Source organism: Saccopteryx leptura, chromosome 2, assembly GCF_036850995.1.
Source record: "Saccopteryx leptura isolate mSacLep1 chromosome 2, mSacLep1_pri_phased_curated, whole genome shotgun sequence".
NCBI lineage: Eukaryota > Metazoa > Chordata > Mammalia > Chiroptera > Emballonuridae > Saccopteryx > Saccopteryx leptura.
Genome location: NC_089504.1, coordinates 48,334,395 through 48,361,010, shown reverse-complemented (window position 1 = coordinate 48,361,010; position 26,616 = coordinate 48,334,395). Strand labels below are relative to the sequence as shown.

The window sequence follows — 26,616 nt, the reverse complement described above, 5'->3', positions numbered from 1 at the left end:
GGGGACTACTGGATTCTGGATCTCATGTTTTCTAAAGGTCCTTTCTAGTTCTGAGTGAGTGGTTTTTTTGTACATGTGGCTAGTGTGATTCTTATTAGGAAGGTATATGGTCCAATTCAGGCCTAAGTATTTTTCACCTTGGAATGTATTGGATTCGGTTCACTTCTTGCCATCCATCTTCTTACTGTTACCAGGTATATCTTACTGAAATACAGAACTGATAACACTCAGCTGCTTAAACATTTTTAATAAAAATTGCCTTACTGGGGTAAAGTATAACTTATTTGCCCTTCTCTCTTTGGCTGCCTCCTGGCTTACAGATTCCACTTCCCACTAGCACATGGTTCTCTAGAGTGTGTCTGCACCATACTCAGATGACTTCACGCACTCGCCTCTGCTGTCCTTCCTGTGAATACCTATTGCACTTGAATGAGTTTGGCATTGTGGCTTGCCATTCCCAAGGAGGCCTTCAAAATCTAACCTGCCTTGTCTCTCCCAGCTTTCCCTTCCCCTACATCCTTCCCCACATACACGATCTTTCTCTTCTTTGACAGACCACCCTCTTCTCCTTCAGGGACCTCAGCCTAGCTGCTCCCCTCCCTGGAATTCCTTTCCCCTGGCTCTTCCTCCACAGAACTCCTGCACAGCCTGGCCTCTTGGTCTGGGGGTGGGGGGGCGAGGGTCAGCTTCCCTAGGAAATCCTCCCTCAGGCCTGAGATTCAATTAGATATTTCCCTGATAAGTGATTATATAGCATCCTGTAATTTTCTTTATGGATATTATCCTCTTATTGTAATTACAAAACCTCTTGAGTATTATTAATTCACTGAATGTCTTGTTCATTCCTCTTATCTCAGTTCCTGGTATAATGCATGGTTTATAGTAGGTGCTAAATAAATATTTAAGAAATGAACAAGAAAACGAAACCTTTTCTGATGCCCCAGGAAGTGTGCTTCTGTCATTTCTTTCTGTAGCCTTTGTAGTACAGAATCTAGTATCTTCCACTCCTGGATGTCTGGGAGTTCTCTGAAGAGTTCCGTTCACTGGTGGATTCCCATGTATCAGGAACGTTCTTACTGTTTATTAAAAGAACCTGGCTTCATTTTCCATTTCTGCCCGTACTACCCCTTTACTATGACTCTCAATAAACAGGGGTATAAAATTTTTTAGCTGTTACAGAGTGTCTTTTTAATCACTGTTTATCAGAAGTACCATCTCTATTGCCATGCTTGGAAGTAAAGGCATGGCAGGTATTGTCACTGTAATCTCCTGAGAAATATGTGTTAAACACCTATTGTATGTGTACTGCATGTGTATTTAACATGTTCCTGGTATGTTAAGGTCTGTTTCTCATCAGGCATTGTTAGACCTAGAAGCTTAAATTGTTGATATTTACAATACTTGTCCTGAACATATGTAAAAAATAATTTTATGGTGGAAGTCAATGAGCAATTTCATTTACTGACCATTTTTCCCAACCATGCTTGTATTCCTTAAATCAGTCTTTTTGAGATATACTTTACTTCATAAAATTTACTTATTTTAAGTGTATAAATCAATGGTTTTTAGTAAACTTACAGAGTTGTAGAATCATAACCACATGTAGGTTTTCTTTTTAAGGATTAAAATGAATATTGGGTTTTTCTCTCTCCCTCTCCCTCTCTCTTCTGAATCCAGGTTACAGGACCCCTTTCGCCTTTGGCTTATTAATACACTCGTACTGGTATTTCCTTTCGTGCTGCTGGTGTAAAGTTTATACCAGGAGCTTATATCTGAGGGAGCAGCTTGAGCAATAAAGAGGCCGTAAGGATCGTTGCCTTCTGCAGGTCTACTGAGTCTAGAGTGGCTGTCACCACTTGTGAAGTGGCAGAGGGATTAGCAGGTAGTGGGAGAGGAAATGAGATGTAGGGTCGAGTGGGAGAAGGGAGAACGGAAGGGTAGGAAGGAAAGGGTAAGAGATGCCAGAGATAATGGGAAAGCTGTCACGTTTCTTTTCTTTTTTCTTTTTTTTCCCGAAAGCTATCATGTTTTTAACATGTGAAACACTTGCTGTGTTTTCTGATTCAGGGAGATTATTTGTTAAAATTTGAACATGGAAAAGTATGACTTTGGATCAGTTTATGAGAGTACCTTGGGTTTCTTCTCTTGCTTTATTTTTTTTTCTTTTGCTTCTTCTCTGAGTTTTAATCTTCACCTTCTCTGGTGCATACTTGTTTAGTCTGTGGTATAATGTTACTGTGTTGCCGTGTGAGCAGAATCAGGGTGTCTTGGTGCTCTCAGAGCACATAGAGGAGGAGGAGGCATTCTTTGCCCTTAGGGAGCTTCTAAACAGCAGATGATTCAGTTAGCAGAAACGGGGAAGTGAAATCCTGAACGCACAGGTAAAGTTCAGCTGTGGTATAACATGGCCATTGCCGTGAGAGACAAGGAAGGAGCTGAATCAGGACTTCCATTGTCATTTTAGCTTTTTAACAAGAGTTTTTACAGGAACATCAGATGTTAGTGTTATGGTTCACTGGTGTGTTTCTGGTTTTCTCAATAAATACAATTGACTTGAATGCTGAGCTAGAAAGATATCACCACTGCCTAAGGCATCTTTGCTGATCTTGGCAGTTGGAATCCAGTTTATGAAGCAAGAGTTGAATGATCTTTGTGGTAGAAAGGCCCTAACTAGTTGTATTTTCTGCATCTTTGTCTTATAGAGCTGTTTTGTGAATGCTTAACATAAAGTAGATGATATTTTAGTAATATGGAAGTAACTTCATTAATGTACAGAAATGGTAGAGAGTAAGATGTGCTTAAAAGCTTTTGTTGAATGAATGGTTGGATGAGTAGAATGAATGATGTATGTGTTGGATGTGTGTACGTGTGGTCCTTGAGCTTTTAGTTTTTTTGGAAGTTGTGAGCAGCCATTGTTGAAGATAAAAGGTAGAAAATATCATAAAAATTTCTGTCCTTATACCAACTTTGGGTATTAGATAAATCCCAGAGTCCTGCGTGTTGTCTTTTTCTCTGCTTTCTAAGTGTTGCTATTTTTTATTACTCTGACAATCAGGTTACCCTAAAACTAAACATTGAGCTCTGTACTTGGCACATAGTAGGTGCTCAGCCAACATTCATAGTCAGGTTGGCTTTAGGAAAACTATTACTGGTCATTTTATTGATTGTGCCTTTCTACTGTTTTTATAAATTTTTAGGATCTTTACTTCAGAGAAAGAAAATAATTACTTCAGTTTGGTAAATATTTTATTAAAGAGTAAGAGAGTGGACAGAGGTATCTATACCTCTGTTGCTTCTTAAGTCTTGTTTTCAAACTCTTACAGTTAAAGAAAATCAAAGGTATATTTAATGTTCAAAGTTTATTAAAAGCTTCAAATGCAGTGATCTCTTATTTGACATTTTTCTTTCCGTTACTTGTAGGCACAAAATACATATTTCTGTTAGGAGATCAAGGGGGAAAACACTACATGATAAGTCGTTCAGAGTAGTTGTCTCTCCCGCGTCACCTCCCCCACATCACCTCACCTTGCCCACTATGGCCCCTACACAGCGGGGAGGTGGAGGTGGCGGTCCTGGTTAATCTCAGGAACTATTCAATCAAGGGTTTTGGAATGTAGCACCAGGTAGCTCAAGGGAGATTTCGTGTTTAACTGGTAGATTAGCTCTGTATGTATTACATAGTGTGATAGCCCAGCTTCATATTTACTTCAAAGCAGTGGAGAATGTTAGCTGCATTTCTTAACTGGGCTCAACCAAAACAGAACTCTTCCCAGGCACACACAGGAGTGCCTGTTCACAGCACAGTCCCTTTGGCTCTTCATTCACTAAACCTACATACGGAAAGGAAGTCCAGAAGAGACCTGTTTTAGACCAAGTTTGAGTATGGAGATATTAGAGTCTTCAAGTGTATTTAGGTGGGGATAATATTTAACATTTATGGGGCACTGCATATGTCCAGATTTGAGAGCTTCCATACCAAGACTTCTGTGCATTTAATCTTTCGAGTGTTAGAAAAATTACTAATATCAGTGCTTTATCATTCTTTATAGAACTGAATCGTGGATAGAGAGATGATCCTGTACTGTCCATCCTAGTTTTTTTCCTCAAAGAAAAAGAATTTAAACTTGTAGGCTTTTGTTTTTCCATTGCATTTAAAAGAAACACCTGAAGCCCTTAAACTTGACTACTACCGATAGTTGCACCTACCTTTTACATCTCTTAAATTTGCAGCTCTTTATTTTAGGAATTAAAATATGAACACTTCACAATTATAGAAGAAATGGAAACATTTAAACCTATATGTCTTTTTAGTGTTTTTATCAAACATCAGGAGGAATTTTAAAAATAACTATTTCTAGGAAATATTTTGAAAATTTTTACATAGGTGGGAAAAGAAGAGGGGGTACAAAGAAAGGGAAAAGGGTTGTGTTAAGCTGCTTGTACCCTTGTAAGGGAGCGCACCTGGGGGGCGCAGTGGGCGCTCAGCTTACTTCTCAGCAGTATAAACCCAGATGTACCGTAGGCATTCAGTCATCCACCCACCCGGGCTTGTTTCTGAAGTATGGAGACCTCCAAATCCTATTTTGCATGTGATTGAAGTTAGAGGACATGTTAGGAAAAGCTATTCTTGACCTAGTAGAAGGCAAATAATTGTATTCTGTTTCTGATCTTCATTTATAGCACCAGCAACAAGTGGTGCAGGCTGTGGAACGGGCCAAGCAGGTGACCATGGCAGAACTGAACGCCATCATTGGGGTACGTGCCCTTTCCATTTTAGCTCTGGTCTTGGTGTTTGTCATCAGCTCTCTCACTCTCTCTTTTCAGTTGTGCTCTATGAAAAGGGCCAAAGGCAGTAGAGGACCACAAAGTGAAAATCAGCCCTTTGCCTTTAACCTCATGTGAAATTTGGTGGCTACCTCAGAAACTTTGGATCATATTCTCACCAGTTCAGCTGACATGTTCCCAAAAACTCTCCTTCAAGGAGACTGGGTAGTTTTCATAATATTTCCTTCCTTTGCAGTAAGCTTCTGTTGCTAACCTATGTCAGAAAATGATTCGTATTGCTCTGATGTTAAAATGACCTGATTTTTTAAATCTTACCTCAAATACAGAGTACCTTAATGTCATTTTTTAGTGAAATGTACAGTTTTTGCATCACCCTACTACTCTTCCCTGTGATCAGTGGTACTTATGGGCTAATGTCCATTTGTAGTAGAAATAATAGATGAACACCACCTGTTTGAAAATCACTGCCCAGAGAGAAAATCCTTCCTTGCAATAGTAGCATTAATAATGTTGCGTAAAAATCCTACTGGAATCCATGGGTTTAGGCAGTTACTCCAACCCCACTTACATTTTTGTTCCCCCAGATTAAGGTAACAAGTGAAAAAATTAGGTGCTCAAACTTGGATATAAAAGCAAGAAATCATAGCTCAAAAGAGCACAAAATTCACATCTCTGTTTACGTAGCTGGTACAAGCAGTTACTTAGGTTATTGTAATGAAGGCACTACCAACTGTATTGCCTCTTTCTGCCTCCTCCCAAATACTTTCTTTTGTGTATGGATTATACACTTTTGTGAAAGTCTTTTTTTCTCCTCCTTAGTACATATATCAAACAGACTTTGAAATGGTAATTATTCCATTTACTTTCATTAAAATTCGAATAGCTGAGAGTGAAGATGCGGATATGGGTCGCCTGATAATCAATCTGAAGTGAAGATATTGCTTCAATTATGCCTCTGTCTTTTAACAAGGAAAGCAGGACTCTGGGATGACTGCCGGTGCTGGTGGAGCAGAGTCTGATTGTAGCTTTTTTTAATGGGCTATTTCGAGCTCTATGTTGAGTCCCTCCGACCACGTGAAAATAGTGGTTGTAAATTAGAGACATAATAAATGGAAAGGTAACCTTTATTTCTTGAGAAGTGTCCCCGAGAAAGAAGAGGTTGAATCAGAACAAGCCACCATAGACTCATTTGTCATACATTTTCTTCCACTGGGGGTGTAAAGGAGAGATGAGGGAGGAATGCATTTCACAATTAGTTCCTAAAATTTCAGAAAACAGCAGTATATTACATTTTATAAAACGTTGACAAAGCTTTAATTTTTTAAAAAATTTCTTTTAAATTATTGATTTTAGAGACGGGAGAGGGGTGCAAAGGCAGGTGGGAGGAACAGGAAGCATTGACTTGTAGTTGCCTCCGCATGTGCCTTGACCAGCCAAGACTGGGGTTTCTAACTACATTATATGTAAAATGCCAGCTGTGTTTGCTTGACATGTGTGTTTTATTTATGTTGGGATGTACTTTGGTTACCACCTCTCCCAGGGTCACTAGGGAAAGAACCTACATTTGTCAGGCTCTGCACTGGCTGCTGTTGAAAGAGAGAGACTGAGCGGAGTGTGAGCTTGCTGGGTCATTTCTGGCTTAGTGTTCATTGTTCGTATGAACTACTAAAGTATAAGTGTCCATCCTACCTCGTGTCTGGTTGGCAGTCTTCTCTAGGAAAACAATACTTTTTTGTTTCTTTTCCGAGTCTTACTAGTTACTGTCTGTACAGTGGAGAGATTAATCTAAATCAAAAAACACATTGTTTTGTGTTGCATGTTGCTTAAAAATATGAGGGAAGATAAAAAATCAGAACAAGTTCCCTTCCTTTCACATCAAGTATATTTTATTACTGTTTTGTATCTCTTTCATTTTATGTACTTTGTCCTGAATGGTGTGGCAGATTGCCTTTTCTCAGAGAAAGGGTGATTTATTAGACTAACTGAGAAACATATAAATTGTGTATATATGGATTTAATTATTAAAATGAAACATTAAATTTGTGACCTAAAACCTTATTTGAAAAACTTAGTAGAGCTGCATGCTATTTAAGCAGTATGTGCTGCAGTTGGTGGATCTGGTGGGAATTCCAGATTATTTGTATCTGATCAGAAAATGAAGTCAAAATCACGTAGTCTGACTTCTGAAAAATAGGTTGCAAAAATAGAAAAACAAACCCAATAGTTTTAGGGAGCTACAAACCAAGTGAGAAGGAAAAGGCTTGAAAATAAACTTGATGGGTTTCTGCTGCTACTCTCTGTCTCTTTCAGCCTTGGTGTCGTGCCTGTGTCTAGTAGTTTCCAGAGTTGTGACATTGTAGAATTCTAAATGCATCTGCTGTTGCCCTTGGTCAGGCCTGAGTTGTGAGGTGATGGTGTTTAGACCTGCAACCAAAAGTGATGAGGGGTTAATTTTAGAATGTTACTTTAGTCTTAGACTGTAGTAGGCAATGGTTTTTTGTGCGGAGCGGATGAAAATTTTTCTCCCGAGAAGCCAAGACCCGTCTAAGCACCCGCAGACCTTCGTTTATTTATCATTACACATGTATCTTTTTTATATGTATGCACACCATCCAGACAAGTGCAAATGTTCCTAGATTTAATGAAATCTGATGAAACACCTTTTTAACACTGCAATATTATTCTACCTTCATTGGTAAATGAGCCAAACCAGTGATCCATACTGTTTAAATGCAGAATGCTGAAGTGAGCCCGAAACCTGGAGAGGCTGCTTGTTCTCCTGACAATAAGCTAGTTGTGCTTAATGGAATGAAACACAGTTATAATGATTTCTTTCACAGGTCATGTTCAGTTTAAAACTGTTGATAGAATGAAGTAAGTTAAATATCATTTATCTTTTATTTATAAGAATAAAACCTGTCCTTTGTTGTTTTCTATAGTTAATATTTTGTGTTTTGTTTTAAATTGGTTGTATTTCACGTTTCCTTGAAGCCTTCCTGGAGTTTCCCCAAATGGGCTGAGGGAATGTTATGCATCTAGTTTGATCTTGTCATGTGTCCTACTAGCCACTGTGTTTTTAAATTAGAATCTCTGCGAGATCACACTGTTGGAACAACACACAAATTGTAGTTTTAGATCAGTAATATGATCTAATTAGAAATGATGTTTTCATTTCCTGTATTATTAAATTGAGTCATCTGACTATCTTAAAATGCTTTTTAAATCCATTATACTATATAATCAGCACATGCTGTGTGAATGTGGTTATGCTTAATAAAGGAGGCTGACTTAGGAACCTCATAAAATTTCACCAAAGAAGCTACCATTAAGAAACAAAAGTTTTATTAGGATAAACATTGGAAGAGAAAATGTTTGGCTTTTGTAAAAATAAAAATGAGCTTCCTGTGGAATCCCCCCACTTTTAAACCTAACTCTGAAGAAAAATAAGATAGAAATAGCATTTTTTGAAAAAGCACACCCTCTGAAAAGTCCTTAAGAACAGAACCAGGTATGCTATGGTGTTGTAGGAAAATGCAGTTTAGCACAAGAAATGCTGAACCTCAATTTTTAGCTGTGACATTTTAATGATAGGAAGTCTGCAAAATTATTTGCCATCAATTGTGAAGGCAATAACAAGCCTTGGTGGTTTTTCACACTCTCTGTGTTAAGTGCTTTCAGAATGACAGCGTAAACTGTGTTAGAGAACTCCAAGGAAGTAAAACTGATTAAAATGTTCATGCTTGAATGGTGCTGATGGAATAGTTCATTTGGACTTTCTCTACCTCCTGCAGCTCAAGCTGAAATATTAAAATTCAGTGGATTTAAATCTCTCTCCTCTCAGCTCAGGAAAAAAACATTACATTTTAATAGGTTTTAAACCCATAATTCATTGGTTTGGAGCAGCACTATTAAATCTATTTAAATATTACTTGTATTACTAAGGAAATGATTTAAATGACTTTGCCTTTACTGTCCTATGTGTTTGAGTTATTTTTTTAAAAAATGACAATACCTTTGGGTGGTTTTTTTTTCCCTCTTAGCATTTTGTTATATTGTCCTTAAATTATATATGTATACTTTCCAGATTGGCATTTTGGCAGAAGGTTTTGCAGTATGACAGTTTTAAAATATATGTCCCTCTTTTTCCATTGTAGATTTCAAAACTGCTATTTTAAGTTTCAGAGCCATTTAAATGCACCATTATGGTGATTTCCCTTGTAGCCTCTTTTAAAAATAATTAGCATTAGGTTAAAAAAAAAAAAAAAACCTGCAAGAAATAGGATGGTATATGTAAAAACGTGCATGTGTTTTTTCCTCCCTTACAACATAGCCTCCAATAACACTAAATCTGAAATAAAATTAAACTGCTTTTTTAACAAAAGTAGAAATGTTAAGTATCCAAAAGCTGTATTTACATCTCTCCTCTGATCGCTAATAAAGGATCTTCCAGAAGTATTGTTCAGTTTGCAGTAGTTGTGGGCACAGATGTTGTCCTTCCTGGGCCCACCTCATAACTGCTCCCTCAGCCATTGCCTTGACTACCTGGGTCCTGGCCTGACAGTTCTGCTCAGTCACACTGAAGGACCTCCCTGGACCTGCAGGCCGCAGTGGAATGCCTCCCTCCTGTCCCTTGGGTGGGCAGTTTTGAGCTTTTACATTCCTCCATGAAGGGTGTAGCGAGATGGAGCTTCAGTTGCCCTGTGGCAGTTGTCAGCTCTTGGTGTGGCGATCAAACCCTTGACTTTCTCTTCTCTGATTCACTTTCCCTAGGCCAGCAGCTCTGGTTCTGGGATCATCTCTCAAAATTACCCGCAGCCCGGCACTGCCCCTCCTCTGCTTTCCTGGAGGAACTAAGACACCAGGGCTTGCACTTCATAGTAGGATGTAAGGGGGTTGGTTTCCTGGGGTAGATAGGTAGTTATACTCACCTCACATGCTAGAACCATTATTTGTAAACGGCTCAGCTTTTACATTATTTTTAAAATACTTTTCATTAAACTTATAGCGGAGCTTTCCTTTCTTGTTTTTCTCCCAACTGATTACTACTGCTGTTTTCTAAATGTATATTATATGGGATACATTTTTTTTTTTTTTTTTTTAATTAAGTGAGAGGCAGGGAGGCAGAGAGACAGACTCTCCCACATGTGCCCTGACCGACTGGGATCCACCCGGCAACCCCCATCTAGGGCTGATGTTCTGCCCATCTGGCTCCCTGCTCCAATTCTTGGCAACCAAATTATTTTAGTGCCTGAGGTGAGGCCATGTGCCATCCTCAGCACTTGGGGCGGGCTTGCTCATTCAAGCCATGGTTTCGGGAGGGGAAGGTAGGAGAAGGGGAGGAAGAGAGGAACAAGGGAGGAGGAAAGGAGAAGCAGATGGTAGCTGCTTCTGTGTGCCCTGACCTGGAATTGAACCAGGACTTCCCACACGCTGGGCCAATGCTCTACCACTGAGCCAACCAGTTAGGGCCAGGATAAACTTAAAAATGAGTTATAACAGATTTGCGTTTTATCAGAGACTGTCATTTCATCTTTGTTACTGTCTTTAATGAACAGTGTGCCTTGAGCTTAATGGCTTTATAAAATATGTTGGCCACTGGCTGCTTGATGTACAAGGCTTGCTGGGTGAGGGTCGGGGGCTGAAGGAAGATTTTCTGCAATTGTTGGGCTTTGCTCACCTGCTGTTACAGAGTCTGATAAAATCTGCGATTGCACATCTACCAAAGCAGTTTTACGTGTAAGTCTGCACCTTCCTCTGTACTTTACTTTGGTATGCCTGCCCCTCACCTTTTTTTTTTTTTTAAAGTATCAGAGCACTACGTTGAGTGATGTAGTCATAATTAATCTTTATGATACAATTCAATGAGGCTCTTAAAAGGCAGTAATTTTAATTTACTTTCTCTCATAACAACAAAGCCTCATATATTTAAGTCATTTTTTAGCTCTGCTTCCATTTCATAATCCCCTAAAAAACCTAGGTAAAGATCAGATTTTCTAATTTGTTCTATACTGCATTAATTTCTACTACAAAATTTCTCTAGAAGAAACTTCTAGAAGCCAGTCTCAGGTTTTTTTGGTGGTTGTAAATTGTTGCTGACATGAAGTGCTACTATTTTTGTTGAGGGAAGGAACCCTTCTCTCCCTCCTTCCACCTAATGACATGTATTTCCATAGTTCAGGGTAGAGTTCAGCACACAGTGTTACAAAGAGTTGCAGGATGTGTGGGTGGGTGATCTGACATTGCTGTGTATCAGTCGCTCCGGGGCCTGTGTAGGGCAGGGATCCTGATGGAAATGTTACACAGAAAAGCAGGTTACACACTAAGCAACTTACAAGCTGGTACATTGTTATCCCTTTTTATTGGTTAGTGTTTGTTCATTCTTTCCATTTTGCTTTCCCTTTTCTAATTTTCTTACTGACTTTTTCCCAGTAGTGTTCCTAAGGGTGGCATCACCACCAACTCGCATTTAGTCAGACTTTTCCCCCGTGGACCCAGCCTGCCTTGTGTCCTGCAAAGCTGGGAGTGCGGGAGGAGGCAGGCTCACTCCAAACAGGTCACCAAAAGGTTAATGACTTTAGCTAAGTTTTAAGGAGAATTGGTATGTGCCCCCTCAAAGCTCCCTAGGAAATCATTTAGGGAATTATTTTACCTAAAGATGCATTTGTGATCTTGAGTGTTCTAAGGACCATTTCAAAAGGTTAGAACCTTATAGGAACAGTAAAAGTAATTTAATGATTACAACTACTCATTCATTCATTCGGGAAATCTTTGACTACCTTTATCAAATCCTATTAGAGGAGAACATCTTATTTTCACTTTGAGTGGTATTTTAAAATGTTTTCTGAAATGTATTCCAAAATGATCTTCAGATTACATTTAAATTATCTTAAGGTTTTGATAGTTGTAATAAGCTTTCTGGTTTTACAAATTTTACTACACCTAATCAACTTCTAATTAACATGTTTTAATTTCAATAAAACATTAGTTTCCAAGGATAGCAGAGTAAAGAGAAACAGATAATAGAAAACATAAAAATGAGGCTGTATACATTTACAAGTTTGTGTATTTCTCATACTTATAGATATATGGGATTAGGAATTTAGCAGTACACATTCATTATTGATATATTCTGCTTTCTTTTTAAGTCAGATTCATCAAGGTATAATTTACATAAAGTAACTTTTACCCTTTCTAGAATATAGTTCTATGAGACTTGACAACTGAATAGTCATGTAACTACTACTCATCACTATCAAGATCAAGAATATCTTTTCTGCCTCTGCTACCCCTTCAAATTCCCTTGTTCTTTGTAGCCACTTCCTTTTCCTACCCTAGACTTTCCTACCCTCCCATAATGGTTTATTCTCCCAAAGTGGGCCTTTATGAAAACATCAGGTAAGTGGAACTCTATACTGTGTAGCCTTTTGAGTTTTTATCTTTCATTAAACACAATGTGTGGTTTGGTTGCTTATATCAGTAGTTCCTTTGGACAATGAATAATACATTTCACTGTATGGCTATAATTTTTTTTTAGCCATTCACCCCTTGAAGGACAACTGGATTTATCTCCAGTTTTTGGTGATTTTGAATAAAACTTCAATAAATCTTCACATACAGATTTTTGTAAGTGATGAATATAAGTTTTCATTTCTTTTGGGTTATTACCTAGAAATGGGATTGCTGAGTTATTTGATAAGTCTGTTAACTTTCTAAGTGACCTGCATTGTGTTTTCAAAGTGACCATAGTGTTTCATAGTCTCACAAATATGTGTGAGAAAGAGCCTTCTACATCCTCGTCAGCATTTGGGATTGTAGGCTTTTAGCCTTTTCCAATAGATCAGTAGTGGTACTCTTGTTTTTATGTGTTTCCATAAGAGCTAATGATGTTGGGTGTCCTTTTTTGTGTGTTTATTTGCCATCTTCTTTGATAAGTATCTTTACCTCGTGATTCTCTTGTTTTTTAAATTAAGTTTGAGATTTTTAAAAAATATTTTGGATATAACTAATTTATGTATTTTGTACATATTTTTCCAGTCTGTAGTTGTTGGTTTATTTTTTTAATGGTATATTTTGAAGAGCAGAAATTTATAAAACACTGATGAACTGAACTGAACTCTAATGTATGAATTTTTTTCCTTTATGAGTCTTACTTTTGGTGTTATCTCAGTAATCTTTGCATCATTTAAGACCACAAAGATTTTCTTCCTAGTTTTCTTCTAGAAATTTTGTGTTTAGGCCTATGATCCAGTTTCAGTGAGTTTTTGTTTATGGTGTGAGATGTGGGCTGAGTTTCTTCCTTTGTTTTCCCCTTCTCTCCCCTCGTTCTTTCCTTCCTTTGACATCAGATTCATTTGTTAAGCATCGTTTATTAAATAGATTATCCTTTCTCTATTGAATTGCCTTTGTACCATTGTCAAAAATCTATTGACTATATGTGCATGTCCATTTCTGGACTCTTGTTGTGTTCCATTAAACTGGATGCCTAGTCTCTTGCTAATGACACATATCTTGAGTTCTGTAGCTTTCATTATCAATATTTTCCATTCCATTTTGAGCTTATTGAGTACTGGATTGTTCTCGCCTTCTTTCTATATAGTACCTGTAGAACTCAGGTCCTTGCTGTTTGTATCTCAGAGACTGACTGGTGGACGATAGAAGAACTTTTATGTCAAAAATAGTGTCTGTTCTGACCCAGACTCTTCTTTTCAGGGTGAGAGCATCTTCCATCTGCCTCTGGCACAGGTATACCCTCTTCTGGTCTCCAGTAGCCTTCTCCTTAACAAGGCTTCTTGTTTGTGTATTTGTCTTTCTATACTTCATTCTGCACACAGCATCCGTAGTATTCTTTTTTCTGGAATATAAATTGTATCCTCTTACTCCCCTGCTTAGCACTTTTCTCTGATGGCTACCCATTTTGCTTAGAATGAAGCCTGAGTTTCTTACCATGACCTACAGAACTGTGTGTGAGCTGACCCTTTGCCTGCCCTCTGACTTCGCATACCTCTCTCTCTTCAGTGACTTTCCTTAAGCTACACTGGCCTTTTTTTTTCTGTCTGTGTCACCCCAGGCATCTTCTTGATTGAGGGTTTGTGCTAAAGTCCCAGCTTAGCCGTTATGTCCTGAGAAAGGACTTCTTTGGCTGGCAGACTTTAGTAGCTCTTTCACCCAGTTCACTCTCTGTCCCAATAGCCTGTTTTATTTTCCTCATAACACTTACTGTTTATTGATGTGTCACTTCCCCTTTACTAGCAGGTGAGGTCTTGTTTACTTTTATAGCCATGGTGCCTAGAACAATATATTTATACAATAAGTACTCGTTAACAATTTGGTTAATAACATGCAGTAATTTGTTTATAGTATTTAATAAAGATATGGTCAGTAAATATTTGTCAAAAGAACACTCTATTTTGAGCTATTTTCACACTTGGATTTATTCCTCCTCAATTTTGAGCCATGATTGAGAGGAAGCATAGACTGGCAGAAAATACTTTATTCTGGGTGTCATTTATAGTATGACATTAGCAATTTCAGTTTCTCACATGTAGAGTGCAGGGGTGGAGCTGATAGCTTCTAAAGTGCTATATCTAGTTTTCTTAATATTGTATGTTTTTGTAAACATTTGTCTAGATGGCTACAGAGTTGTTTTTTTAACTTGAGGGACTTCGTGTAAGTTATTTCTCTTGATTTATCATATTCCCAGGCTTATATTCCCCCCCCCCCCAAAATGGATAACTAAAAATACAAAAAAATTATTATTTGCTTTTTGTCAGGTACTGTAATGTGTTAAAGCATTTGCATGCATTATTTTATTTAAGCTTCGCATCAAATCTATGTGGAAGGCAGTAGGATTATTGTCCTAATTCTATGAATAACTAGAACCCTGGTTCTGCAAACTGTAGCTCACGAGCCACATGCAACTCTTTGGCCCCTTGAGTGTGGCTCTTCCACAAAATACCATGTGCGGGCGCTACCTCGATAAGGAATGTACCTACCTATATAGTTTAAGTAATGTACCTACCTATATAGTTTAAGTTTAAAACCTTTGGCTTTCAAAAGAAATTTCAATCGTTGTGCTGTTGATATTTGGCTCTGTTGACTAATGAGTTTGCCAACCGCTGAACTAGACCAAGGCACTGATGGGATAAGTAGTTTTCTGAAGGCCACACAGGGAGAAAGTAGCAGAACTGGGATCTAAACCTGACTTCAGAGCTCACATATTTATACTCATTCTGTATTTATTTCCTCAACTTCATGTTCTTTCCTTTACACTAAGATCAGTCGTCTCTTTATCCCTATCCACTAATAGGATTGTCCAGTGTTCAATGTCCAGAGCTCAGCGAGGGAAATGGCAATTGGGTGTGCCAGATGTACATGCTAATTGGTTAGCTTAGTCTAAATTACATTAGTTCCATAGATCACTTGAATACTTTTGACTCATATCATACTGTGTTTCTTCCTGTATGATTCTTACTCTCATATGTAAGAATCAGAGTTGTCATAAACAACACTACAAGGCAGGTGTTTTAAATTTAGGTCTGTGGAACTTCTCAGATTTTATGTTTGGGTATTAGGCTGTTCATTAGGTCCCTGAAATGTTTGCAAAATTGTGTGTGTATGTTGGGCAGGGGTATGGAGAAGAGATTTTTTTTCTTAGATTCCCAAAGGGTCCCGTGACAAAAGAAATGTTTGAGCTTATGCCATACAGTACAAGATCTAGGTATGAAATAATGAAATATTGGTGGAGTACATGTAGACAGAAAACAGTTGTCTATAGCATTATAAGGAGATACTATTGGACGATTGTTCAGAAACCTGAAAATCAGGAGTTCACATTGGATTTGTTCCTAAATATTGCCTAGGGCAGGGGTCCCCAAACTTTTTACACAGGGGGCCAGTTCACTGTCCCTCAGACCATTGGAGGGCCGCCACATACAGTGTTCCTCTCACTGACCACCAACGAAAGAGGTGCCCCTTCCGGAAATGCGGTGGGGGGGGGGGCGGGATAAATGGCCTCGGGGTTAGTTTGGGGATGCCTGGCCTAGGGGATGGGGAGTTTCTTGTACTGTTGACAGGTTTAAAAACAAAAAGCAAAGCTACATTTTGTCTATATTGTCATAGGTATTTGGGAAAATAAAGTAGCCACATTAAACTTTTAAGCTTTAACTAACAATAATGATGACTGGCTTGGGATTATGCTTATATTAAGAAGAATTAATTGGAGCCAGCAGCTTATATAGTCATATCAAAAGAAAATACAGGCAAGCACATATTCCTTCAGGTTTTGTTGTTGTTTTGCTTCCTGTTTATGGAAGCATTCTTTTTTTTACAATTTATTTTTTACATTTTATTTATTCATTTTTCTAGAGAGAGGAGACAGAGAGAGAAAAGAGATAGAAAGAACAGAGGGAGGAACAGGAAGCATCAACTCCCATATGTGCCTTGACCAGGCAAGCCTGGGGTTTCAAACCGGCGACCTCAGTGTTCCAGGTCGACGCTTTTACCCACTGCGCCACCACAGGTCAGGCTATGGAAGCATTCTTAAAAGTTCTGGGCACAATGACAACTAAGAGCTGGTCCCTGCCTCTTTAGTGCATATGATTTTTCAGGCAGGGGACATCCATAGATACATACCTATATAAAGTTATGAGCCCAACAGTAGCAGTTACCCAGTGAAAGCAAAAGGAAGGGTAAGCTAACTGAGGGAACAGTTAGAATGGGGTGACTGGTAGAAGGGGACGATTAGAAGGCCCATACCAGAGGCCAGTCAAGTGACATAAATAAGTTTAGAACCATGGGCATTGCCAATATTTTGGGAGTCCTATCTCTGAAGTTACTTCATTGCTATATGATAAACTGTGCTTTTCCTCTGCTTCCATTTCTTCATCTTGAGAAAACTTTGTCTTTCCTGCTTGTGAATAACAGCTACTTTGTGGGATAGAGTAATATGACAAACTTAGATAATGATGTTGACCTAATAATTAGCAAGAATTAAAGCTAGTTCCCCCCTCCCTTGCCCTGCCCAAAACAACACTTTTTAGAAAAAATGAAAATGGCACATTCTTGAACCCTTTTTAAGGCAACTCCAGAGCTAGCCTGCTCTTTGTGATTCTTAGGCATTTTTTTCTCTTTGGTAGATTCATAAGAAAGGAGAGAGTTTATCTTGGCCCAGCTTGTCTTCTGTGACCAGTGAGGGCAATGCCACTGTGGTCCCAAAGCAAAGTGACAGTAGTATTTTTTTTATTTCCCTCGAGTGTTTCTGGGTTGACCCAAAGCAATTTGTAGACATAGCAATGCCCAAAGTAATATGTGGGAGAAGAAAGCGTTGAGGGGAGGAAAACAGCTGCTATTTGGAAAGCTCCAAGGTTGCTCCTGGGTTTTTTTCAGCTAATAGCCTCAGACTGGCTCCGGAACAAAGACAGGTGTCAAGGCGGACTCGGGGAGGTGTTTCCTTGCAGGCAGAGCCAAGCCTACTCCTGTGGAAGGTAAAATATCCCAAGTGCTCTGTTCAGCCTTCCTTACAGCTGAGCTGTGGGCATGTGACCCTGTCCGGGTTGGCGAGATATAAGAAAATATCTTTTTCTTAACAGAAAGACTTATAAAGAGAGAATTGCCCTCCTTTCTGCATTGAACACAGTTGTGTGAGAATATGAGTTAATGCTTGGAGCTGTGGCAGCCATCTTGTGAGGACGTAAATAGGATACAAAATAGACTAGGAGAATCAGAAAGGTGTTGACCCAGGGCCTTGGTACTGCTAAGTTGTCCAGCCTACCCTGGACTTAAGTGCAGATTAAAAACTCATTTTTATTTGGGTATTCTATAACTTGCAGAGGAATGATCTTAACAGATATATTTTAATACCATGGTGACTCACAGTGTGTGTATATATGTACATATATAAATACATATATAATATAAACATAAATGTGTATAAATATATTTATATATATAATATATATTATATATATATAATATATATATAAATACATAAACTTGAAGCACCTAAACTTTGACCCAGTGATTGAGGACCTCTTAAGTGAACTCTCATACAATATAACTGTACAAGGGCATGAACTATACAGCCATTATTAATGATGTAGTCAAAATATTACTTAGGGAGATAGGAAAATGTTCTTTGATACTGGCTAAGTAGGAAAACATTTTACACTAGTGGATAGCAAGGTGTTATTTCTGTTTTGAAATGTTTATATATGCATTGAAAAAATACTGAATGTACTCATTAACAAATTATATTTGTTTTCTTTGGCTAGTTGGATTATGTCGACTTAATTTCTTTCCATTCTGCTTGTCTTCATTTAACATACAACTTTTCTGATACACTGCTGACAAAAATGAGGGGACCAGGGAATGTGCAGATACTCCAGTACTTTCAGCCTTTTGTATAGTGCATTTTCACCAATAAAATAAAAGTTGGTTTTGCATCTCATTGGCATAATAAAACAACTTTTCTTTGACTTGTCATTTGCTTTTCTAATGTTCCTGTTTAATAAAAAAAAAATCAAATGCTGCTTTTTTTATTGCTTCATATTCATTTTGAAATAGCCCCTAATTTTTGTGAGCAGTATAAAAGGAATTCATGACTTTTAGAGGTTATGTACTGAAAGCTGCTGTATAGAAATTATTTATTTAAAAAATATATAAAATTATATTTATAGACCCATTGCTCTTTTCTGTCCCAGATGAGTAAAGGGTACAACCATCTACCCGGTTACATGAGCCCTGATTTTACAACGTATCCTGAATGCCTCCTGTTATTTCTATACTCTTCTCCTTCCAAACCATGTATTTTCAGTGCCAACTTAAATGATCTTCACTTCTCTGATGCGTTGCAACTTGTACTACCACAATCCTAATCCAAGTCATCTTTTTTCTTTTTTGACTTGGACACCTAGCTGGTCTCTCTTTCATTGGCCACTCTACATCCAGTCTCCACAAAGCATGTGAACATTAAAAAAGTTTAAATTCTATAACACTAGCTCAAGATTTATCAGCCTTTAGGCCAATGAAATGGAACAAAGTACTCAGAAATAGATCCACTCAGTGTGTCAGAGGGGCAGGCATGTCACTGGGGGAAAAGACGAGCAGTAGTAAATATTACCGGGGGAGGGAGGGGATAGTTGGTTAGTCTTGTGCTAAAAGTGGAATTGGGTCCACCTGTCTCATGTGCCAAAGTCAATCTGAAAAGCATGAAAAGACAGAACTTTTCAAATTTCAGGAAAAAAATCATTTTTTATCTTGGGGTAGGAAAGGATTTCTTAATGGGTCACTGGCAACTCAAACTAAGAACAAAGAGAACATTACTCATGTAAAATTGAAAACATCTACTTATCGAAAGATATCCTAAAGAAAGTAAAAGACAAGTTGGAAACTGAGAGAAGATATCTGTAACACATAAAGCCAACAAATGATTCTGATCTAGCTTATACTAGTTAAGTACAAACTAAAAGTCCACCTTAAACAAACCAAAACAACTCACCAGAGTCTCAAGTTCCCAGTGTTCTTAGACGAAAGTGTAAAACCATGATCTGATCCCCAGAATATTTGCATTGCGCCCCTCCTTTTGCCAGGCTCACTGGGTTCCCACCAGACTTCCTTTTCTTCCTTCATCCCTGCAGGCCTTTCCAGTTCTGGGCCTTTACACCTGCTCTTCTCTTCTCTCCTCTCTGATTCTCTTCTCCCAGCTCTCTGCAGGTGTACTTTGAAAGGTGCTCTCCTTCTTGTCCTCAGGTCTCAGTTCAAAACTCGTAGTGGTCTGGGTTGATTCTTATGAGTAATGATTGCTTATCTCTTAGTGTCAGACCTCCCAAGTTAGGAGAGGTCCTGATGATGCAGTCAGTACACCACTGGACTGAAAGGTAGGGCCTTGTGCTCCATTACTGATGTTGACAGAAACTCCCATGACTTTATTTTGAACTTCACTCAGCTTGGTGTTCTGAACAGTTTTGCATCCAATTCCAATATGGGGGTTTTCCCACACCACCAAGCAATTCTCTGACACCATCTGGGTATACTCCAGTTCAATTCACTTCTGATGGCCCGATAGCATTAAATTCCACAAGGTAAGGGCTCAGCCCTACAAGACTACCCCCTCCCCACCCTACTTCAGATGCCGAATGCAAGTCCAGGTTGTCCTCTGTATTGCCAACAGCCCGCTACTTGGTTTGATTAATTCACTAAAGCAGATCACAGAGCTCAGGAACATTTTACTGACTGGATTACCTGTTTATTATAAAAGGATATACAGTGGTGCTTTGAGATACGAGGAGTTTAATTCATTCTGTAACCGAGCTCATAAGTCAGGCAACTCGTATATCAAACAAATCTCTCCCATTTAAAATAACTGAAATAGATTTAATTCGTTCCAGCCCCGTGAAACATCCTCAAACCATCCTAAATTATGAAAAAAGACCTGTTTTTAATTAAGAAACACACATGTATACTTTACCAATTCATAACAATATATGAAATAAAAGAAAAGAGTGTTATTTAGTACTGTATTCTTACCCTGGAGACAGACGAGTGCGGCTAACGGAAGTGAATGGCGGAGGAGGAGGGAGGGAGGAAGGGATGCAGGCACTGTAGACACGTAAACTAAAACTGCACTTTCTTAACACTAATGTAAACTAAATTTCCTTTACTAAAACTGCATTTCCTTTACTTTAAACAAAATTAAAACTGCACTTTCTTTACTTAAAATGAAACCACAAAAACTTGATTGTAAAAAAATACACTTTCTTAACTTTAAACTTAACCTAAGCTTAACATTACGTATTTTTCATTTAATCATCACCTGTTTTTGCCTATTTGGCTGCACTTTCGGCACTTTCACTTGCAGGACTTTTGAATAAAAATTTATCCAAAGAGGTTTGCTTTTGCCTGCCTTTTAAAATGCTACGGAAATGTGACAAACAAGTGTTGTTAAAAAGTGCTGAAGCACGACCAGTTGAAACTTTTTCTGGGTGTTTCTTTTCAATGAAACTTGAAAGCTTCTTCCACATTGCCAGCATGTCTTTAATTTCACTTGTAGAAATCACTTCCACCAACTCTACCTCCTCCTCACTACTAATCTCTTGCAGAAGCTCCGTACGTTGCATCATCTGTAGCTCCTTCAGCTCCTCAGTTGAGAATTCCCCCTCATGTTCCTCGACGAGCTTGTTTATGTCACTCTCATCTACCTCCAGACCCATCGACTTTCTGAGGGACACAACCTCCAATGCTTCTATGTCTGCCTGCAACATCAGGCCATAACGTTTTCCATGCTGAGTTCAAGTTCTTGCCATGCCAAGTCAATAATGTGTAAACATATCATGATGTTGTAGTGATCTTTCCAGAACTCTCAGAAGGGTTAGATTTGTATTCTCAGTCACCTCAAAGCAGCAGTGGAACAAGTGCTTTGTGTAAAGCTTTTTATAGTTGTAAATGACCTGCTGATCCATAGGTTGCAAGATTGAAACCATGTTGGGTGGGAGGTAGAGAACTTTCACAAATTTGAACTCATTGAGAATGTCATCTTCAAGACCAGGTGGGTGGGCTGGAGCATTTTTAAGGATTAGTAATGCTTTCATTGGGAGTTTATTTTCTTGAAGATATTTCTTCTCTGCAGGATCAAAGACGAGATTTACCCATTCAATAAAAAAATGCTGCGTAACCCATGCCTTAGTATTGGCGTGCCACATAACCTGCAGTTTTTCTTTAAGAATCTTGTGAGTCTTAAAGGCTTGAGGATTTTCAGAATGATACAGTAGCAGTAGCTTTACTTTACAGTCACCACTAGCATTTGCACACAATGCAAGGGTCAGACGGTCTTTCATGGGTTTATGGCCTGGCAGCTTCTTCTCCTCTGCGGTTAAGAAAGTCCTCTGGGACATTTTTTTTCCCCCAAACAATCCTGTTTCGTAACAGTTGAACACTTGTTTGGGGATTTAGCCCTCCTTTGCGATGAGCGCAGTGAAACGTGTGATGTACTCCTCAGCTGCCTTAACGATAGCACTCGCAGCTTCACCATGCCTCACCACCAAGTGGATGCCAGATCTTCTCTTGAAATTTTCAAACAGCTGTGACTTGCCTTAAACGTATCTTCTGCCCCTTTTGAGGTTGATGGTTCTTTCTTCTTCAAGTCACCGTAAATAATAGGTGCCTTTTGGCATATTACAGTCTCAGTCACTGTATCTCCTGCCAGCTCTTTCTCTTTCACCCACACCAGCAGAAGCTTCTCCATTTTTTCATGGATATTTGTCCTTAATTGGAACAGAATTGTAGTTCCTTTTGCTGGATTTGCACTTTTGATGGCATCTTTTTGTTTAAGGATGGTACAAATTGTAGATGTATTGCAGTCGTACATCCTTGCCAGTTCAATCACTCATACATCACGTTCATGTTTTTTCTGTTATTTCTTGCTTTATTTCTGTTGACATTATTCTCTTCTTCTCAGCACTGTCCCTTACACTCACTTTCTTCGGCCCCATGATAGCACACAGAAAAAGTTAGTAAAAAATGCAGAAATTATGTAAGAAGGAGTACAGCGCACGAGATTCGACTTGATTCTGCGGGTAACACGTGAGAACAAGATGCTGGTGTTGTGTAGCTGATACTGAACCTGTGCTGAACCCGTGCACCAACGCTTCTCGGATCACGACTTGTATCGTAATTTTGCTCGGTTCTCGAACAAAAATATGGACTGAGTTGTGGCTCATATCTTAAAAATTCGTATGTTGGTCTGCTCGTATCTCAAGGTACTACTGTAATTCTGAAACAGGCAGATGGAAGAGATGCATAGGAGTTTTATGAAGGCTTCATAACACACAGGCGTACTTGAGTAAATCATTGGCCATTGGTGGCCGGACTCAATTTCCAGCCCCTCTCCCCTTCGCTTACTTTTGGAGGTAGAACTGAAAGTTCCAACCCTCTAATCACATGGTTGGTTCTAGCAATCAGGCACCATTCTTAGCTGTTTTCAGAACAAAAGACTTTAGTTCTTTTCTCTTTGAAGATTTGAAGAGTTTTTGGAATTCTGTGCTAGGAACAGGGAACAGTGGCTAAATGTGTAATTTTTTTTTTTAAGATTTTATTTGTTGACTTGTAGATAGAGGAGAGAGAGAGAGAAGGAAAATGGGGTGTTGAGGAGCGGGAAGCATCAACTCATAGTAGTTGCTTCCCATATGGGCCCTGACTGGGCAAGCCCAGGGCCCCAAACCAGCAACACCAGCACTCCAGGCCAAATGCTCTACCCACTGCACCTCCACAGGTCAGGCCTAAATGTATAATGCTTATCACAGTATCACAGACTGGTTCAGTGTTTTTCAAATTGCAAGCCATGAGACTCGTGAATGTGCAATGAAATAAATTCAGAGAGCCCTAGTCAACATTTTTTATTAAAAAATAGAAGAGAATGAAAATATTATATTGTGTTGCACATAATATTAGGTTGTTAAACTTTGTTTTATTTACGTAAGTATTTCATGCAGGTTACGTGTGTATACCACACAAATTATGGTCAAAATGTTGGAAAACAATTCACCTAGATGTTGTCTGAGGTTCATTCTACGTCTTCAGTTCTAAGGTCATTACAGAATTACTGAAGAACCTCAAGTAGACACAGGCTTTTTATGTGGCAGTTTAGCTTCACGTACTCTGAAGTAACTTCAGTCTTTCTGAGCATGATCTCTTAGCTTGGTGACTATAATGACTAAGACACAAAATGAAGCATTGATTTCAGTAGGATAATATTAAAATCTCTGAAAAAAATATTTAAATCGTTTAAACAAGCCTCCAGGAAATTACGTTTTTATTATTAATTTGCTTAGAAATACCTTTCCTAGGAAACTGGACCAATTCAGAAAAAAATTCTAATAGGATCTCAGTGGGAAAGTTAATTTAATCAAGCTTTCTAGATTACCCCCCCTTCTTTTCTTGCTGTTATTATTTCATAAGTTAAACTGCAAGTTAAGACAAGGGGCTCCTTGGCACAGGACTCAGTGGGATTTGCTTGCTTTGCTCGTTGCCAGCCTTTCCCCAGTCCAGGGATCCTGAGGACCGGAGTGGTGATAGTGTGACAAAGAGCCTTGGAGTGATACTCTTTTTTTTTTTTTTTTTTTTTGGTTTGCTCTAAATTCAGGTCTTTCTCCTAGTAAAGCTCCTCCTGCTTTAAGTCATCAGGAATGAGTTACAGATAAGCTTAGGTTGAAAAAGTCCTTCCTTTGTTCTTTTTATTTTTCTTTCTTTCCATTATATTCACTTTAACTTTTAGCTTTCGCTAGAGATATTTGTTAAAAGCAAGAATTCCCAATCCTTTGGCTAAAAAGGCACATCTTGTTTTCCCCATCCCCACAAGTACAGGGAAGCTGAACGAATATACAACACTGTACTCATCACCTACACCCACCAGTTAATAGTTTGTAACTTTTGTTTGGTATTTATGTGTATATATGCACACACGTACATTCATACACAGTTTTGTTTGTACTGAACTTCTTGAAAGTAAGAGAGCCGTGATGACGTTTCACGCCATAATACCTCAGTGTGCTTTATGAACAAGGGTATTTTCCTATGTACGCTTCATACAATGACACGTCCATGTATCCAGTGTATGGTTCATATTCCACAATTCTCCAAGTGTACACGAAATGTCTGGGGTGGCACTTTTTTCCTTCACAGCAGTTTCCCTCCAGTCCTCGGACTCATATTCAAAAATGCCTTTGTTGTTCTCTCTGTTCAGTCTTTATAGTAACACAGTCCCAAACCATTTTACTTCATGATTTTGGGTGTTTTGAAAACTCCAGGCTGGACTTTTAGAATGTCCACAGCCTGGATTTTTCGATTGTTTTCTCATGTAAATTCAGATAAAATATTTTTAGCAAAAATGCTAGTAGGTGATGTATATTTCCAGTTGTATCACATTATTGGTGAGTCTTAAGTAGTCTGTGTGGTGATGCTTTGACTCTAAATACCCAACAGTTTTGTGCCAGGGGTTTTAGCATCTATTGATGCTATTAATACATTGAGGTTAGTGAAGTGGTACGTTTTAAATCCTATTTTGTTTTAAATTGACATTAGTTTGTGAAGAAGAGCTTTTCTTATTCCTCCTCCCTGTGTGTGTCTGTGTGTGCGCTTCTGGACACCTTTTTCCAATAATAGTATCCATCATTTATTGAGTGTTTACTATTTGCCATGCGCTTTGCTAACAGTTTTATATGCACAATCTTATATAATTCTCCCAACATCCTTGGAGAAGTAGATTTTATAACTGTTCCCACTTCTTACATGAAAAAACTGAGGCCTGGGGACTTAGGTGACTGGCTCTTGCTCACAGTGGTGAGAGTTTCAGCCAGGTAACTTATCCCTGGATGCCATCCAGGATCTTCTTTCTCAGACTCTGCCCAACCCCCAGTGTCCTTACTAAAGGGCACTTCTCAGTCCAAGGCGTGTGGATAGCAGCCTGGCACTGGGCCCTCCCTGTGCTTGTTGCTCCATTTCAGTCTGCTGCCTCCTCGTTCCTGGCTCCTCTCAGGCCTCTCTCGCTTCTCGTGGTGTTTCCTGGTTGGATCGAGGCACACATATAAGCTAAGTGCACCCAGTGTGGTCAGCTGGGTGGAAGAATGATTGTGAATTTGGGAGCCAGTCTCTAGGTTTTGGCCCCAGAAAGCTCCACAGCTCTATCTCTTTTCTTGGAGTACCATGGACCCCACTCCTGAAACTTTTTAAAAATGTGTTTTATAATCTATTACTGTAGTTATTTTTATTTTTTATGGTGCTAAATTGTCTCAAGTTTTGCCAGTGACGACGACTTCTGTTTTGCTCATTGTACTATCTGTCACTCCCCTGTAGTAGTCTACATAGCTTACAAAACTTTATTGCTCACTTTTTTTTTTTCTTTTTTTTTTGAGAAACTAAGTTATGACATGAGGTGTGTTCATTGCTACTGGGTATCATTGCTTCTAAGAAGGATGCATTTTTTTTTTTCTTTTGAGGATTGTACTGCTGTTGCTAGCATAGAAGAAATGCAGGGTGTGGAAAGCAAGCCTCCGGTTTCCAGTCGGAGTTGTCTGGAATTGCACAGGTGTGGGTAGGCTGCAGCTCTGCCCTCACTCTGCCCCTGCTTGGTCATTGGCCTGTCAGGCCCTCATGATCAACCAGTTGGGGATTCTATTAAAAAGAATTCCTCTTTCTGAGGACAGAAAGACAACATTTCAATTTCAAACAGCACTTCCCGTGAACTTATTTCGCTAGTGGTCCTTTTCTGGCCTTCCTTACAAACTTGAAACTGCAAGGAAGTAATTCTTTGTTGCAGAAACTCCAGTAAAAAAGCTATTAACAGAATTGAAGCTGTGTCTACCATTTCATTGCTGTATATTTTCAGAAAGAATTACTAGCTATTTTTCAAAATTAAATTAATTATCTTAATGGAGTACTTACTTGCCTAAGTTTAAAGTGCAGTCCATTTTAATGTTTATTCTCTTGACTATTCCATCAAAGGACCAGAAAAAAAGATTTTCATTTCATATTATAGTTGGAAATATGAGAGCTTTTTTTGTTGTTGTTTTGTTTTTTAATGAAATAAGGCACCCAAAAGTAGTAATGGCCTAGGAATCTCAGTGAGAAGAACTTTTCAGTTTTGGTTATACAGAGTATATTTTATTTTAATGTTTAATTAGCACTAATGTTTAATTGGTCTATGACCTCCTCTTTGATTCTTTGGCTTGATGTTGTTTTTTTCTTCTTAAGTCAACATTTTTAAACTGCTGGTTTATAATTACCTAGAGTGGTGATAATATCTTAAATTGTTTTAGTAACAAATCAGTGTTGAACTATGTACTC

The 26,616-nt window shown here is 38.6% G+C and overlaps 1 protein-coding gene across 10 annotated transcripts in view; it reads left to right on the top strand.

Moving 5' to 3' along the window:
* Positions 1 to 26,616, top strand: part of LOC136394585 (transducin-like enhancer protein 4) — a 151,895-nt gene that overhangs the window by 49,138 nt on the left and 76,141 nt on the right. For 7 of the 10 annotated variants that reach the window (XM_066367939.1, XM_066367938.1, XM_066367935.1 and 4 more), the window contains one exon: positions 4,681 to 4,755. The exons of the other annotated variants lie outside the window; for them this stretch is intronic. In XM_066367939.1, coding sequence (XP_066224036.1) covers positions 4,681 to 4,755 — 75 coding nt within the window. The remainder of the gene's footprint in view (positions 1 to 4,680; positions 4,756 to 26,616) is intronic. 10 annotated transcript variants of the gene reach the window in all.